General features: G+C 34.6%; 2 protein-coding genes across 5 annotated transcripts in view; both read right to left on the bottom strand.

The window, feature by feature from the left end:
- The window catches only part of LOC111515674 (aquaporin AQPAn.G), a 63,235-nt gene extending 48,588 nt beyond the window's left edge, over positions 1-14,647 (bottom strand). The window contains exons 1-3 of one of the 3 annotated variants that reach the window (XM_074176667.1): positions 14,283-14,647; positions 9,010-9,153; positions 4,487-4,624 (exon numbers count right to left, since the gene is read on the bottom strand). In XM_074176667.1, the coding sequence (XP_074032768.1) occupies positions 4,487-4,624; positions 9,010-9,153; positions 14,283-14,525 (525 nt within the window). In that variant the 5' untranslated portion in view covers positions 14,526-14,647. Of the gene's footprint in view, positions 1-4,486; positions 4,715-9,009; positions 9,154-14,282 lie in introns of all 3 variants that reach the window. The other 2 variants (XM_074176666.1, XM_074176668.1) reach the window with 2 other exon arrangements.
- On the bottom strand, positions 357-2,035 carry LOC141482808 (uncharacterized). Of its 2 annotated transcripts, XM_074176656.1 has the most exons (3): positions 1,520-2,035; positions 1,239-1,460; positions 357-1,180 (listed from the first exon to the last, which is right to left on the bottom strand). In XM_074176656.1, exons 2-3 carry the CDS (start codon positions 1,416-1,418, stop codon positions 533-535), a joined length of 828 nt encoding a protein of 275 aa, XP_074032757.1. In that variant the 5' UTR covers positions 1,419-1,460; positions 1,520-2,035; the 3' UTR covers positions 357-532. The 2 variants fall into 2 exon arrangements, with proteins under 2 accessions (XP_074032757.1, XP_074032756.1); XM_074176655.1 differs by having other exon boundaries at positions 1,239-2,035.
- Positions 14,648-15,977: the final 1,330 nt, after the last annotated feature.

The raw sequence follows: 15,977 nt of genomic DNA, 5'->3' as shown, positions 1-15,977 counted from the left end.
CCTGGGGATCCAGATCTTCAATACTCCGCACTATTCGCCGTCGCAATTCTTCTTTGGTAGGCACTGGAGTACTGTATACCCTTTCTTTGAAAACACCCCAAGTGGCGTGAGATCGGGTGATCTCGGTGGCCAATCCCACAGTCCTAAACGTCGAAGAGTTCGTTAAGTTTCCTGGAAACTTCCTGGGTGGAATGAGCTGGCACTCCATTCAGTTGAAACCACGAATTCCTATATTCCTCTAAAGGCAAATTTTCAAGTCGTCCTTAATATTTGGAGATATCTCTCTGCATTCAGTGTGTCTTCATAAATAAAAAAGCTAATTTTATTGTTCTTTAGAATACAGAAAACATTCAGGTCAGATTTTACTTTTATTTAAAAATATTTTATTTCTGACCGGGATATTATAAGCTTATATCGTCATAGTTACGCTATCAATAAAGAGGGTCATAACTCCCTTGGGACATTATAGATTTTATAATTCCCTCTACCTTTCACAAGTAAAAATAAATAGAAATGAAAACTGAACCATATTTTATTTATTCACGTCATTACAAATAATAAATGTACAATTTTGAAATGTTCCCTGAAGATTACTTCTGCCACTGGAAACAATTTCTTCTTTTGTATGGCTGGAGCTTCTGTTCACTACAGTCGAGGTACCTGCCTCTTCTGATGACAAAGTAGACAACATACGCGCCGTTTTATTTCTCAATTCGATGCTATCCTCCAAATACCCCTCCGCCACCGTGGAACTTTTCCAACCTCCGTGTCTTTTTAAGTTAGTCATAGTTGCTCCTGCATTGGCTAGAGCAGTAGCAGAAGTGCGACGAAGGCAATGTCCCGTATAGGAAGATGAGTTTGGCAATCCTAAATACATTGCGATTTTGCTGGGGATTTTCCCAAACATGTTTTTTCCAATTGGCTGAGATGTACATTTATTTTGTCGGAAGCTCAAAAAAAATCGTTCAATACCTTTAGGAATCAAAGACATATAAAGTCTTAATAAAGGCAAAGCGGAGAACTCTTTTTCATCCACAACTGTAAATTTCTTCGATACACCAGTTTTACTTTCCGGTACGTTCACTACCATAACGGAATCCCGGTCCTCTATATCCGATATCTTCATATTCAAAAGTTCCTGACTTCTGCATCCTTCAAAATAACCCATAATCAAAACAACCTATAACAAAAAAAAAGGAAATAAATCCACACAAAAAGGAAAATAAGAAAAAAATTACCTTATGCAATAAATGAATATCATTAGGAGCGTCCTTTAGGAATCTGATAACATCTTTAGGAGATAAAACAGCAGACTTTTTCGGCTTATAACTCTTACTCTTCCGTTTCAAAAAAGCCTTCAGTTCATTGAACTTGGTGATATCTCGTTTCTCATGTATAGTCACCATCGATTTTAGCATTGACCATTTAGTCCATAAAGAATTCGGACTATACGTTTCTGACTGAAACGAATTAACACAATTACTACCAAATCTACCGAAAAACATAGAAAATTCCTTACCAGTTTTGAAAATATGCCAGAAATACAGTTTCAGTGACATCTTTTGGCATAACATTTTTCCGTATCAGCCAGTCCAGATATATCTTGTATTCTTTTTGGTATACGGCTTCACTTTTCGATGGAATTAATGATTCTCTTGCTTGTTCAGCTTTTTTCAAAATATCCTCCATTATATTTGGGGTAGAAAACACGTTTTCACCGCAAACACAGCTTGATAACAAAGTTCTGTTTATAAACAAGTAACATAGCAACAACCTAGCAACAAGAAAACTCTACTATAATCAACGGTACCTGATTCAAATATACCGGAAGGTAATGAATTGGTACATTTTTCCGTTTCAAAAATGAAAAAATTTTTATTGAAATCGGTCAGAAATAAAATTATCTATGTACCACGGGAATTAATGAGCCTTAATAACCTCAGGCAATTGCTGTCCCTCGGGCCAGAGGCCCTCGGGACGCAAACTTTGCCATCGGTAATTAAGGCCCTCCTAATTCCCTTGATACATAAATAACTATAATCGAGCGCGTCAGATTTTCTAAGGGGGTGTTAAGTTTAACAAAAAAAAGCTCTCATTCACTAATATGACGATTTAGATCTGACGCAAACTCGTGGCCATTATTATAATGTGCAAAAAAATTCGACATTTCGAAATACTCAAGCGCGTCAGATCAAGATATATATGTTTGTTTGAAGGTGATTGACAATGTTTCATGATGAATTTCACTAGTTTGCACTTCCATTGTCTACTATATGAAATGATTTGAAATCCCTGGAACAACTAAAAAAGAAGAATTGAAAATGAATAGCTGAAAATAAAAATTATATTAAGCAAAATAAACCTGAAATGAAATAATAGTTAAATGAAATACAAGTAAAATAGAACAATTGAAGAAAAATAAATAAAAAAAAGAAATGAAAAAAGAAAATAAAAATAAAAAGTTGAGAGATTCCAAGTCACGTTAGTTCACGATGTTTCGATTGTTAGTATCTTCAATCGTCATTCATCAGTCATCACCCGAAGGCGATTGTAGATACTAACAATCGAAACGTCGTGAACTAACGTGACTTGAAATCTCTCAACTTTTTATTTTCATTTTCTTTTTTCATTTCTTTATTTTCATTTATTTTTGTTCAATTGTCACGTTAGTTCGCGACGTTTCGATTGTTAGTATCTTCAATCGTCATTCATCAGTCATCACCTGAAGGCGATTGTAGATACTAACAATCGAAACGTCGTGAGCTAACGTGACTTGGAATCTCTCAACTTTTTATTTTTATTTTCTTTTTTCATTTCTTTATTTTTATTTATTTTTGTTCAATTGTTCTATTTTACTTGTATTTTATTCAACTATCATTTTATTTCAGGTTTATTTTGCTTAATATAATTGTTATTTTCAGCTATTCATTTTTAATTCTTTTTTTTTAGTTATTCCAGGGATTTCAAATCATTTCATATAGTAGACAATGGAAGTCCGAACTAGGGAAGATATATATGGTTCATCTCTATGTTTTAGACGTGCTGTCTCATAATCTGACGATTATCCAGAGGGATTCGCTTAATCTGACAAAAAAATATAAAAAAAAAAATTAATTCTTTGAACTCAATTAATTGAAAAGCTCAGGAAATATCATGCAAATAAATAAGTATATGTGTTTTAAGTAAAATAGTTGTATTTATAAGGAAATAATTTTTTAAAAATGCCCAAAAAAATTTAATTATTTATAATCAATTGATTATTTAATGAAGAAAAGAGAAATTGAACTTTCTATGTTTTTTACCACTTCTATTTGTAACTAACGTTACTGCAGTTTCGTCCTATAAGGACATTTTCAAACTTATACAATATTCTTCTTCATTATGATTTCCTACCACGTAGTAACGACTACATCCATCAATTAATAGATTATTCAATCATCATCTTCATCGTCATCATGAACGAGTCTCTGTGATCAGCTGTGACGGAGTGGGGACTGAGTGAGAAAGTGATAGATAGAGAGAAAGTGAATAGAGAATAGAGGAATAGAAACTCGGAAAGGGAAATGTAGGTATCACACAGCTGCACGCATTAAACTTTATCGACGAATTTTTGTTATTTCGGCTTTCGGAAGTCGTTAGATTATATATTTTTTGTTATTCTTGAATTATTTTCTTCAAAATGAAAAAAAAATTAGCTACGCTCGAGAATGTCGAAATGACGTTATTTTTTAACAACTTTGCTGCCCTCCCCTTTCTTTACGCTACTCTCAATTATAATAACCAGTCCGTGCAAAGCTTATTATTAAATCATCTGAAAATGGAATTTTTAACAGGTGACGATCGACTGTATTGTCAAACATGCGCCAAACTAACTGACTGTTATAAGGAAACAAGTATAGCTGAGGCACCAGTCAATCTAATAATAACACTGATGATCTTCAAACAAGACTCAACCTCTGACGGAAGCAAGAAACTCTTTGGAAGGTTCGAAATAGATGAACATTTCAATCTAGCAGACCACTATTATAATATTCATTCAGTCATTGTTCAATCAGAGAGAGGACATTTGTAGATCAAGATCTTCAGATGATGTGGTGCTGCAGGTTTTTCCGGATTTTCCTGCAGCTGAAAAAGCAAATGCGCCACTGGAATCAATGAAGTCGCCTGGGAGCACCAATCAATTTTTATTGTTGTCTTTATTTTTATCGATGTTTTATAATTTCACAAATTTCATTATTCCAAATTTCAATTTTTTAGTTGACCCATTCAAAATATAAAAGGGGGCGGACATTAAAGAAATGCACTGTATATCGTCGTAATACAAAAGTAAGGTCATTTTATTGCAATATTTACTTTTAGGTACGACTTTATCAAAACTGGGTTCATACAGTGCAATTTTTTATACTTGTGTGAAAGCTTCATGAATGAAAACTCACATGGGGATCTATAATGAATGATTAGTCATTAGATAAGAATAATGTCTTACCCCAGCCAAGGCTAATCCAGTGACAGTTAATCCTAAACGAAGAGGTACTGAATCCTTGGATCCGTTATTTCTACTGTCCCATACGCCGCAACAGGCCCATGCCAAAATGAATGTCAAAATAAATTCGACCAGAACCACCTGAAATGACGATAAATTTCCATTTGGACTGGCAGAACACAAGCCTATGGTCGAGTTTGGAAATTTGAGCAGGTAACTTGGTGTAACTGCCTACAAAATGTTTTCAAATATTAATTTCGTACATATAGAAAATAACGATTTTTAGTATTATATCTTTTAATTAGTGTTCAATTGATGTGTTTTATGAGCGAATAGTAATGATAGTGATAATACTAATGCTAAATCTTTCATTTCATTCAGATCAAACACATGATATTGAAAGAGACATATAAAAGACAGCTGAAAATCATATATACAAGGTATATTCAAACAATAACGTGACTTCATTTGTCTCAAAACATCATTTATTTATTCATCAATTCCTACTTTGACCCCTTCAGTAGACCCCCTCCTAATTGTGCCCGTGGAAAGCTTGTATAATTGAAGTAAACGATATTGTGCATTCTTAAAGTTGGCGGCACTCTCAAAGGCCAAAAAAACCAAATACATGGAAATGAATCGGCTGCGAACTAGTCCACGTGAACTGTAGAATTGGCGGTTCGTATTGGATACTTTTAACTATCAGAGTTTTATGATTGGCTGAAGAGTCATAAAATAAAATTTGAAGTTATGTTACGGTGGCGAATAGAAATCGGTGAATGCGGGGATGGCTATCGCCATCGTATCATCAATTTTCAGTTCAGGAACTGATCGCGATTTGAGTATCGAAATTCGATATTGGTGCAGTTATAATTTCTTAAAATGTTTGTTATGTGTTCGAAATGTGGCGTTCTTGGACAAGTACTGATAGTAAGAACGAGTGTGATAAAAACGCAGACTTTTTCCAGTGTAGTGATTCCAATAGCGATGATGAACAATGCGAAAAAGAGATACCAGTGAATAAGATTAGGATGCATTTGAATATTGTAACACAGAGTAGGTTTCAAAGTATATAAAAATCTACATGTCAAGTTTGGTTTCGAGGGAAACAAACTATTACAAGCAACATCAAATTTGACCGAAATTTCTTTCTCAACTGTACGTAAAATAGTCAAAAAAAAACCTTATGAACGCAAAACGCGATGTGATATGGGATGTTTAGATGTTCATCTAATAAAATCTTTGAAAAAACAATATACGACTGTTGCAAAAGCAATGAGATTCCTACAACTGAAATCATAAAGAAGAAATTGAATACTTCCGGTCATAACGTGAGCTGCTGTGACAAAAATCTTCAGAATTGGATAAAGAAACTAGGATTTAGAATCAAAATGATAATCAAAGGTCAAGCAGTTATGGAATGCAGAAGAATAGTGTAATTGCGTAACAAATACTCAGAACAAATAACTGAATATAGACAAGAACAACAGCAGATTTTCTGTTTGGACGAATTTTGGTATGACACTCACGACACAGTTAAGAAAGGGTGGACTGATGGTTCGAGAATGTGTACGCTTAACATGCCTGCAAACAAACGATCACGACTAATCATTGTGCATTACGGAGGAAGTTAGAGATGGATTCCGAATTCTTTTAAATTATGTGAAAAAAAACTTGAGGATTGCAATGTTGACTATCATAAGAACATTGAAGCTAGTATTTTTGAGGAATGGTTTGAAAACATATTGATTCCAAATTTGGATGCGAATAGTGTAATAGTTCTTGGCGCTTCTTATCATTCGCGACAGCTCATCAAAGTACCTCGAATAAAAATTCGAGGAAAGATGAAATACAAAGTTTTTTAATGGATAACAATTTGTATTTCGAAGATTTATATACCAATTATATCATCAGAACTAGTGAAGTGTTTATATATATATATATATATATATATATATATATATATATATATATATATATATATATATATATATATATATAGGGCAACAGAATTGAAGGAGACAAAAAAGGCTCTGGGACAAAATGGCTACGGACCAAAGATCATTCAAAAGGTCATCTACAGACAAAGAAGAACCAAAAAAACATCCACTAGATCGACAGAAGACTATCCACACGACAGACAATCTGTGACACCACCTTATGTCAAAGGTGTGACCGACAAAATCGGGAGAATACTAAGACGTAAAAACATCCGGACAACCTACAAACCGCACAAAACGATATCCAGTTGGCTGCCCAGACCGAAAGAGAGAATTTCCCTAGAAAACCAAGGAGTATATAGCATCACATGCGAGGACTGTGGTCAACAATTATCGGTCAGACCAACAGACGTATATCGGCCAGAACCCAGGAGCACAAAAACTCGATAAGAACAAAACAAACCTCCTCTGCCCTCTTTCAACACCATCTACAAACAGGTCACAAGATTAATTTTGAGTCCACAAAACAGATAGCACAGGTGCAAAAGCCAAGAATTCGACAAATCAGGGAAGCTATCGAAATCGAAAAGCAAGGCCTCATCAACAAAAGGGATGACTCACTAAACATCCCAAGGATTTGGAAAACAATAATTAAAAACAACCACCAAAGACAACCACAAATTGATAATGAACCATCGCAGGTAGGAGAACCGCCAGAAGCCATTAACAACCCTCAGGTAGAAAAACAGGTAACAAATCCATACAACTTACGCAAGCGAAACCATATAAAAACACCACAAGAAGAACCTGACATCAGTTACACCTCTCGAAGTGAAGCAGTAACTCGTTTTGATAATGCCATCTGAGATGATGGCGAAACGTTGACTATCGAATAGTACACAACGGATGAACACCCGGAAAAACAACACATCATATTCTACCATCCGTGAAAACCTACACGACCACGTAGGCAGCTATAGCTACCTGCTATATATTCGAAACGAGTCTATTACCATAAAAAAATGAAAAGTCGCAAATTGAATTTAAGTAGCTCGCGAAATTTGAACAATTTTTTTTAACAGAACTCGTATATGGAATTTTTGAGTTTCTAACGGGTGGGTTTTTAAGAGGTATAGGATTTGATTTTCAAAACAACATAAATAATTTAAAAAATTGATGAAATCTTTATTGAAATCGATAGAACGATCAATATAATTCAATGTTTGAAGATGATTTCATGCAAATGTTGTCTGTAGCTCCGCTTTAGTTGGTCCATGCAAGGTCCAATTTTGGCACACTCTCTCTAACATATCGACCGGTATTTCACGTATAAATGCTTCAATATTGGCTTCCACAGCGTCAGTCGTTGTTGGTTTATCCCTGTAGACATGAACCTTAACATGACTCCACAAGAAATAATCCAAAGGCGTTAAATCACACGATCTAGGCGGCCAATTAACTTGCCCCAAACGTGAGATAAACTGTTCACCGAAGGAACCTCTTAATTGGGGCATTATTTCGCGTGTCGTGTGGCATGTGGCACCGTCTTGTTGAAACCACATGTCAGGCATGTCTAATTCTTCCATTTTGGGCAACAGAAAGTCGTCAATCATCACTCGGTAACGCTCGCCATTCACAGTAACGTTCCGGCCATTGTCGTCTTTGAACAAGTACGGCCCGGACCGATGATGCCACCGACCCATAATCCACACCAAACAGTGACTTTTTCGGGATGCATCGGTAGCTCTTGCAATGCTTGTGGCTGGTCTTCACTCCAGGTGCGGCAATTTTGCTTGTTAACGTATCCATTCAACCAGAAATGAGCCTCGTCCCTGAACACAATTTTTCGATATAAATGTGGATATTCCTCAAACTTTGCCAGCGTCCATTCACCAAATGTTAGACGTTGTGGTAGATTGTGTGGCTTCAATTCTTGCACCAGCTGTATCTTATAAGGTTTTACACCCAAACCCTTTCGCAAAATTTTCCACGTAGTGGAGTAACAGAGGCATAATTGCTGCGAACGGCGGCGAATCGACATTTCACGGTCATTACGAACACTGGCGGATACAACTGTCAACACTCTACTTATGCGTGTTGGTGGTTTAATGTCCAATAATGTAAACTGGGTTCGAAACTCAGTCACAAGCTTCTGAATGGCTCCCTCAGTAGGCCGACGAAACTGCCCATGAATTGGAAGAAGTGAACGATGCACTTTTTTCTTCGAGCATAAATTTCGATAATAAAATTCAATAATTTGCAAGCGTTGTTCATTCGTAAGTCGATTCATGGTTGAATTATAGACCAAACTGAATAAGTCTGACAATGACACAAGACACGATTCACGCGTGATCTGTCAAAAACAGCGTTGTCAAAAAGATACCAGCAAAAGAATCACTCATTATATGCTTCAACATTCTTGTCTACAATTCAAGTAACGAACTAGGTAGTATAGGCACGATAAAGTGCATTCCTGATCTAAGTATTCGTTTATACTGTAGAAACATTTCTCTATAAATATTTTCTGAGGATTGACGTGAATACCAAATGTTTTCTTTTGTAATTGTTTGTTCCAAAATCACATACCTTGAGGAGTCCGAAGCCTGCTAATGATCCTAGTATTTGTCCTACAAAAAAAATCGGTACTTGTATAAGTGGAATGTGGCCAAGCGTGAAGGCAGCAACTGTCACAGCAGGATTAAGATGTGATCCAGAAATATGACCAAATATCTGAAACAATTTCATAGTTCAATATGAGAATATAGGCTTCCTCGGCAGGAGTCACGAAATCGTAATCGAATGGAACTCGAAGCACCAAACGTTTTGTCTTCTACTGCGGCAGACATCATCAGAGGTGTGAACAAGTCGTTGCTGATACTTCTGCAATGAAATCAAGGTTAATAAGAACGTCAAAAAATTTAGAAAAATTAATGAGGAAAATATAGACAGTATTAAAATTTACCTAATGATGCACAACTTTAATTTAACTTCTGTTGACGTTGACACAATTTATAATGACATTTTGGAGACATTTTGGAAACTGTAATAAATAGAAATGCCCCTATTGAAATATGTAAGTACCAATCAAAGTTGCCATGGTTTGACTATGAGATATATGATTTAATCAAGAAGAGGGATAGAGCATATACATTTTTTAAATCGAGTCGCAACAACAACAAACAATATACATGGGAAACCTTTAAACTATTGAGAAATGATGTCAATCTTTTAAAACAAAAAAAAAAGAAATATATTATTTTGACAATATTGACAGATATAGACACAATCCCAAAGAAATGTGGAGAACTTTGAAGAGAGTGGTTAACAGTCATAGCCATAATGTCTCAAATTGCATATATTTTGGTTCAAATGAGCATAATCGACTATTAACGAGTAGGTAACATAGAAATAGTGTGCGGTTTTAATAATTATGTTGTTCATAGTATTAATGATATTATACAAAGTATTAGCATCACTGAAAGTTGGAACAATGTAAACAATAATTTATAATGTAAATTCGAAACATTCGAAATGCTCTCTATGATAGATTTGCGGAAAATGGTTAGTAACCTAGACAATAAATTATCCATATATGAAACGCTGAACTGTAAAATGATCAAAAAGGTCTTCGAAACCATCGGTCATATTATTATAAACTTAATTAATACATCTGTATATACAGAAAAAATACCATATAAATTGAAAAGCAGTACTGTTATTCCTATTCCAAAAATAGCAAACACCAATAAAGCCAGTGAATTTCGACCTATTAAGTTGCTGTATATGATTAGTTATTACATCACGTCACTAAAAATTCAATTTTGATAGATAATCAATCGGGTTTCCGTAAAAACTTCTCATGTGAAACATCATTACAGCTCACAATATGTAATATTAAAACTAACTTGGATAACCAGAAATATGTTATTGCTGTATTTTTAGACTAAAAAAGAGCTTTTGAGACAATTGATAGAATAATTATGTTGCTGAAATTGGCTCAGTATGGGATTGATGGAAAGGTGTTAGAATGTTTCAGTGATTATTGAAACAATAGAAAACAGAAAGTCCGTTTTAAAGATGCACTATCAAATAAAAAAGACATTGATGTAGGTGTTCCCCAAAGTAGTATTCTGGGCCCACTTCTTTTTGTTTTATATTTGAACGATATTGAACCTTTTATTGAATCAGAGTTCACAAACCTATTTGCTGATGATACGTTGCTTATGTGTAGCGATATGAGTTTAGATAGAGCTATTCATAAAATGGATAGGATTTTAGGAGTGGTAAATGAGTATTTATGCACTAACAAATTGAAGTTAAACGTAACAGAAACAAAAGCAATGATATTCACCACGAAATATAAATACAGTTTTCTAGATATCAACGGTATAAACCTCAATATCAATAACGAAAAAATTGAAGTTGTGTCATCAGTCAAATACCTTGGTTTTCAACTGATAATTTTTTAAATTTTGACAATCACTTTGAATATATACATAAGAAAATATCGAAACAACTAAATTTTTTCAGTAGAATAGCACAAAATTTGTCAATGCAGTCCAAAGTAACAGTTTACAATACCGTTATTCAACCACACTTTGATTATTGTGCGTCATTATTATTTTTAATCAATCTCAATAATTCAAATATGCTACAAAAACTACAAAATCGAGGTATGAGAGTAATCTTGAAAACAAAGTTCAATAAAAACTTTTATAATTATAATACAAGAAATTCCAATAATATACATATAAACAGACCGGCATTCGGAAGTACCATGAATTCGTTGATTTTTAAGGGCTTCCACGAGTTCAATGAATTACCTGAAGAAATAAAAAAATATCCGTTTTGAAAGATTTCAAAAGAGCACTTAAACAATTTAAAAAAAAGTATTAGAATAAAAGTTGTATAGTTATGTACAATTATTTGGGACATTATTGGCTATCATTTATTGTTTTTTCATTTATTGTTTTTAATTGTTTTCAATTGTTCACTAGGGTATTTTTATCTGTAATGAAACCAAATATCACTGTTTTAATAATAATTTAATGTATATATGTACCTATATTTCATTAGCTATTCAAATGTTACTTAACATATGATACTGAAATCTTTATATTTAATGTCTGTCTGGCTACATGCTAGTTTAAATCTCAAATTGTTCAAATTTAAAATTTTTTACATATTTTTTTTTCATTTCATTGTGCTTGTGTTATTATTACACTCATAGAAATGTATATTAGGTTTCCTATTTCAATAAAGATTTTTATTATTATTATATTATTATAACCTTCGTCCTGGCAGTCAACACACGCTCACTAATGATGTCTACCGCAGTAGCAGACGAAACGTTTGGTACTTCAGATTTTATTCGACTACAGTCTAGCAGTCCGGAATTTTTATTTTTTAAATTATTAGTTTATTTATAAATATATATCACAGAGTGGGCCAAATTGGATAATTTAAAAGGAAAACTCTTGTTTCCAAGCCAGATAGATGAAAACTGATGGCTAAGTCTGAAGGTCAGATTTCATAACAAACTCAATGGTGAAAACCGCTCATCGATATTTATCATCGTTTCTCAGTTACAGCATTTTTCGAAAATGTCTATTTTCGAAAAGTTGCTATAACTTTTTTCCTGTTTTTTCGTTTCTATGAAAACATTTCCAAGGCGCTGTTTTAAGTAGAATTCAATGGTGTAAAAACTTATTTTTTCAAATGAGATATCAAGAGTTATTGATTGAAAACAATTTTTATAATGAGAAACCCTGTATATTTCTGCATATTTCAATAGATCTCAAAATTACCTTTCCAAAAATGTAGCACACTTGATGTTTTGCTAGAGTCGTCTTTGAAATACACAGCTTTGATCAAGTAGTCTTTGGACGACGCAGCGATAATACATAAACGATAATACGATAAACACCCCCGTATCTTCCGTAACATTCGAGGTAGAACGATGAAACTCTCAGGACTGATGAAAATGCTCAAAATGCACCTACCACCTGGATGGGGTTGGCCAAAGTGATATACACTGTCCGCCACTCGCGATGGAACACCCCATTTTTACGGTAAAACATATTAGGGGGCAAAATAGGCTCGAAATTCTGTCAGCTTCGTAATCAGGACTACCAACTTACTAAGGTTACACTTTTTTCCTGAAAAAATTTCAGTCCTGAATAATCCGAATTTGTCTCACTTCTTATAGAAACACCCCCGTATCTTCCGTAACATAATTTTACCAATGAGCGGGTCTTGGCACCAGGATAATCCTGAGAACTTTGACCCATATATGTAAAAATGAATTTAGATTTGGTTGAATTCACTTCACGAATAATGTCCTCTGTGAATTGCTCTGTGACACGTTTTGGTAGCCACGATTTGAAAGAAGTATTACTTTCCTCATCCAATAAAACTACTTGGATGGATTTACCATATCGTGTAGAAAGCATAGTCATTTTTTCATTTTTATAACCCTTATCGACAATCAATGATGTTATGGATCTCTGCTCTAAAACTTCATTTTGTTGATTAATTGCAAAATTAATCTTTTCAATGTCAAATTTCAAATTATCCATTTCAAAAAAAATAGTGAAAATTACAGTTTAAGAATATAAAAAATATGTTCACTTCTATGACGATGTCAACACTCACTACTTGGATTGCTAGTTACTTCTCGTTATCACCTTGAAACTCAACAAATACTAATCACCTATTCGAACACTTGAGATTATATGAACTGAATGTAAAAGTATGAAACTCCATACTTATAGAAAAATTATCAGGAAGGAAGGGGTTCAAGGTTACATCTTCTTTATATTTGAGCTCATGTATCAAGGGCAAAGCCGGTTGTCTAACCACACTTTGTGTTTAAGGTCATATGACGTGTTCCGAGGTCAATATCGATCAGAATTTTTTCCCAAGGTCATATGACGTGTTCGTAGCTCGAAATCGCTTAGGAAATTTCCAAGGTCATGTGACCATGCAAGGCCAAATCATAGCTGTACAGTAAAAAGCGGTTCACGGTCATGACATCACACACATCTCAATACCAGTCATGGGCGGAGAGTAAAAAAGGGGTTTCACCTCATTATGTTACACACAACTCAAGGTCAACTCTTAGGCGGAGAATAAAAAAACGAATCAAGGTCACAGTCAGTGGTGTGTATCTGGGGGGGCATACCCTTGGGGGGAGGTCCAGACCCGTCTTTCCCCCTCTACTTATATGTTTGACGAGAATTCGGTGTGATTATTTGTGTTTTCATTGTATTTTAGAGTTTTCGACTCGGAAATCCACAACCTTAAATTTCGAAGTTTTTCATAATCACCCATGGTAGAAAAATTCAGTTGAGATGACTTTTTCATGAGGTGATCAATTGCTATGATTGTAAGAATAAGTAACTGAAAAAATACCACTGAAAAATAATATGCTGACGCCTATGTCGAGGCGGGAATTCCTTCTCTGTGCTGTTCCAATTGGTATTGGAAATACTCAACTAGTAATCATCACATCTAGAAGGGAAGATGGTCATTTTTCTTGAGAAAGAATAAATGCCTAAATGAAGAGCTTCATTTTTTTATTTCATGCGTGCTCCATTTTCATAAATATTTCATTGTTTCAGAAAGCTAACCTCAAAATCATGAAAGAAAACCTCAAAATATCGAAAAGCTCAGACATAATCATTGCCTTCATAAACGTTATTCCAGATTTCTTTCTGCAAGGCGACCTCAAAGTTTTTTATGTTTACCTCACTGAAACATCTAATGTGTAATGTATCGGTTACATTAGGTATCTTATGAAAACTTTTCAATAATGCATTGTGCTGGTTTCCACCAACAAAGAATTCAAATTCACTCACCTGAATTCCGATCATGATGGCCAGTCCGAATGTAAGAGATATTTGTCCTCCAGAAATATCTGTATCCACCATTCCTCGGGCACATCCCATGCAGCCCAAAAACACAAGTATCGCTGTTCCACCAAGTTCCGCCAGACATAAAATCAATCTTTCAATATTTGACAGGTGATCGTCGAACTTGATCTTCTCTAAAACGGGTGAAAACATGTTTAGTGAAGTAAGTTCAGCTAAATGAAGATACATGAAATGAGAACCCGAATTATTTCTGTCGACTGAAATCTCATGGATTTTATATATACATGTTATCGAAGGATTTTATGGATAATGCTGTGCACACTCTGGCAACAGTAATATTACGCTGTGATTATGATAGATGTACCCTTTTTATTCATTATCAGAGTTAATCCTTCATTATCTGAGTATATCTTTGTTCAACATTTGTGAATTGTTTTATAGATTCAACTTCAAAAACGGCGTTCAACAAAAATATTTGATAATTTTGAAATGTTTTGAGGGATACACACAATATTCTTGTTGGAAAGTTAATTTTCAGAATATAATTGTGACTGTCCATTATTTATAATTTCAATTTGACGTTGAAAATAGGGTTCCGCGCGGCTGTTCCGGCATGCGCGCTCTGCCGCTAAAGCGGGTTGATCAAAAGAAGCTTTATATCTTCTATTAATTATCTGCGAGCGCTTTCGACAGTTGGTAGTACTGTCATCTTCTAGGCACTCCTCAAACTGAACTTGTCATCCTGTCGTCTGCTTCTTCATACGGTCAGAGCGTCTCAACTCAGGTATTTTAGGTACTTTAGGTAAATTTGCCTGTATTTGTACTGCATCAGGTACTCTTCTTTGTGTTAGATCTCCTCTAGGAATGTGTATGGTTTTGTTTAATATATTGAATGTGAGGTCTTGTTGTGTTTTGATTTGTACTTGTTCCTCGATAAGTGATTTATGACTGTTAAATTTATGGATGTTCAAGTTTTCCCAAATGTCCATGCGGTTTCCCTTGTTGACTTGTTTTATGAGTTTTATGTTCTCTGGTGGGGGGATATTATGTTTGTTTTGTATGGCGTGTGTTGCAAGGTTTGATTTATATACTGTTGGATTTATGTATGCCTTTTTGTGCTCATTGTACCTTTGGATCAGTTTTTTCTTGGTTTGGCCGATATAGAATTTGTTGCAGTCCGAGCATTGTATACTGTATATCCCGTTTTGTTTTTTGTCATCTTCTTTTTCATAGTTGTTTATTTTTTGTGTTATCTTCGTGTTCGGCTTGTATGTGATGTTGATGTTCAGTGGTTTGAAGATGTTTGTTAGTTTTTTGATTTGGTGTCCTACGTACGTGAATGCTGTCCATCGTTGTGTTGTTTTGTCTGTTGGGCTGGCTTGATCCTTGTTCTGTATTTTTTGTTTGATTCTGTTTTCTAGTTTATCTATTGTCTTTTGGGTGTATCCGTTTTCGTTCGCTATTTGGTATATGACTTTCGGTTCTTTGTTTCGGGCTTCATTGCTGAGTGGTATTCTTAACATTCTATATATGAATGCGTTATAGGCAGCCATTTTGTGTGATGGTCGATGGTTTGAACTTGCGGGTATGGTGGAGCTTGTTTGTGTAGGTTTCCTGTATATTGCCTTCTGAAATTGTGTTTTGTTGTAGTTATATCCTATGGTTATGTCCAGGTAGTTG

The sequence above is a fragment of the Leptinotarsa decemlineata genome, unplaced genomic scaffold (genome assembly GCF_025532065.1).
Source record: "Leptinotarsa decemlineata unplaced genomic scaffold, Ldec_3_MD MMD2_tig00001973_RagTag_RagTag, whole genome shotgun sequence".
NCBI classification, from domain to species: domain Eukaryota; kingdom Metazoa; phylum Arthropoda; class Insecta; order Coleoptera; family Chrysomelidae; genus Leptinotarsa; species Leptinotarsa decemlineata.
This window is presented reverse-complemented; position numbering and strand designations above follow the sequence as displayed.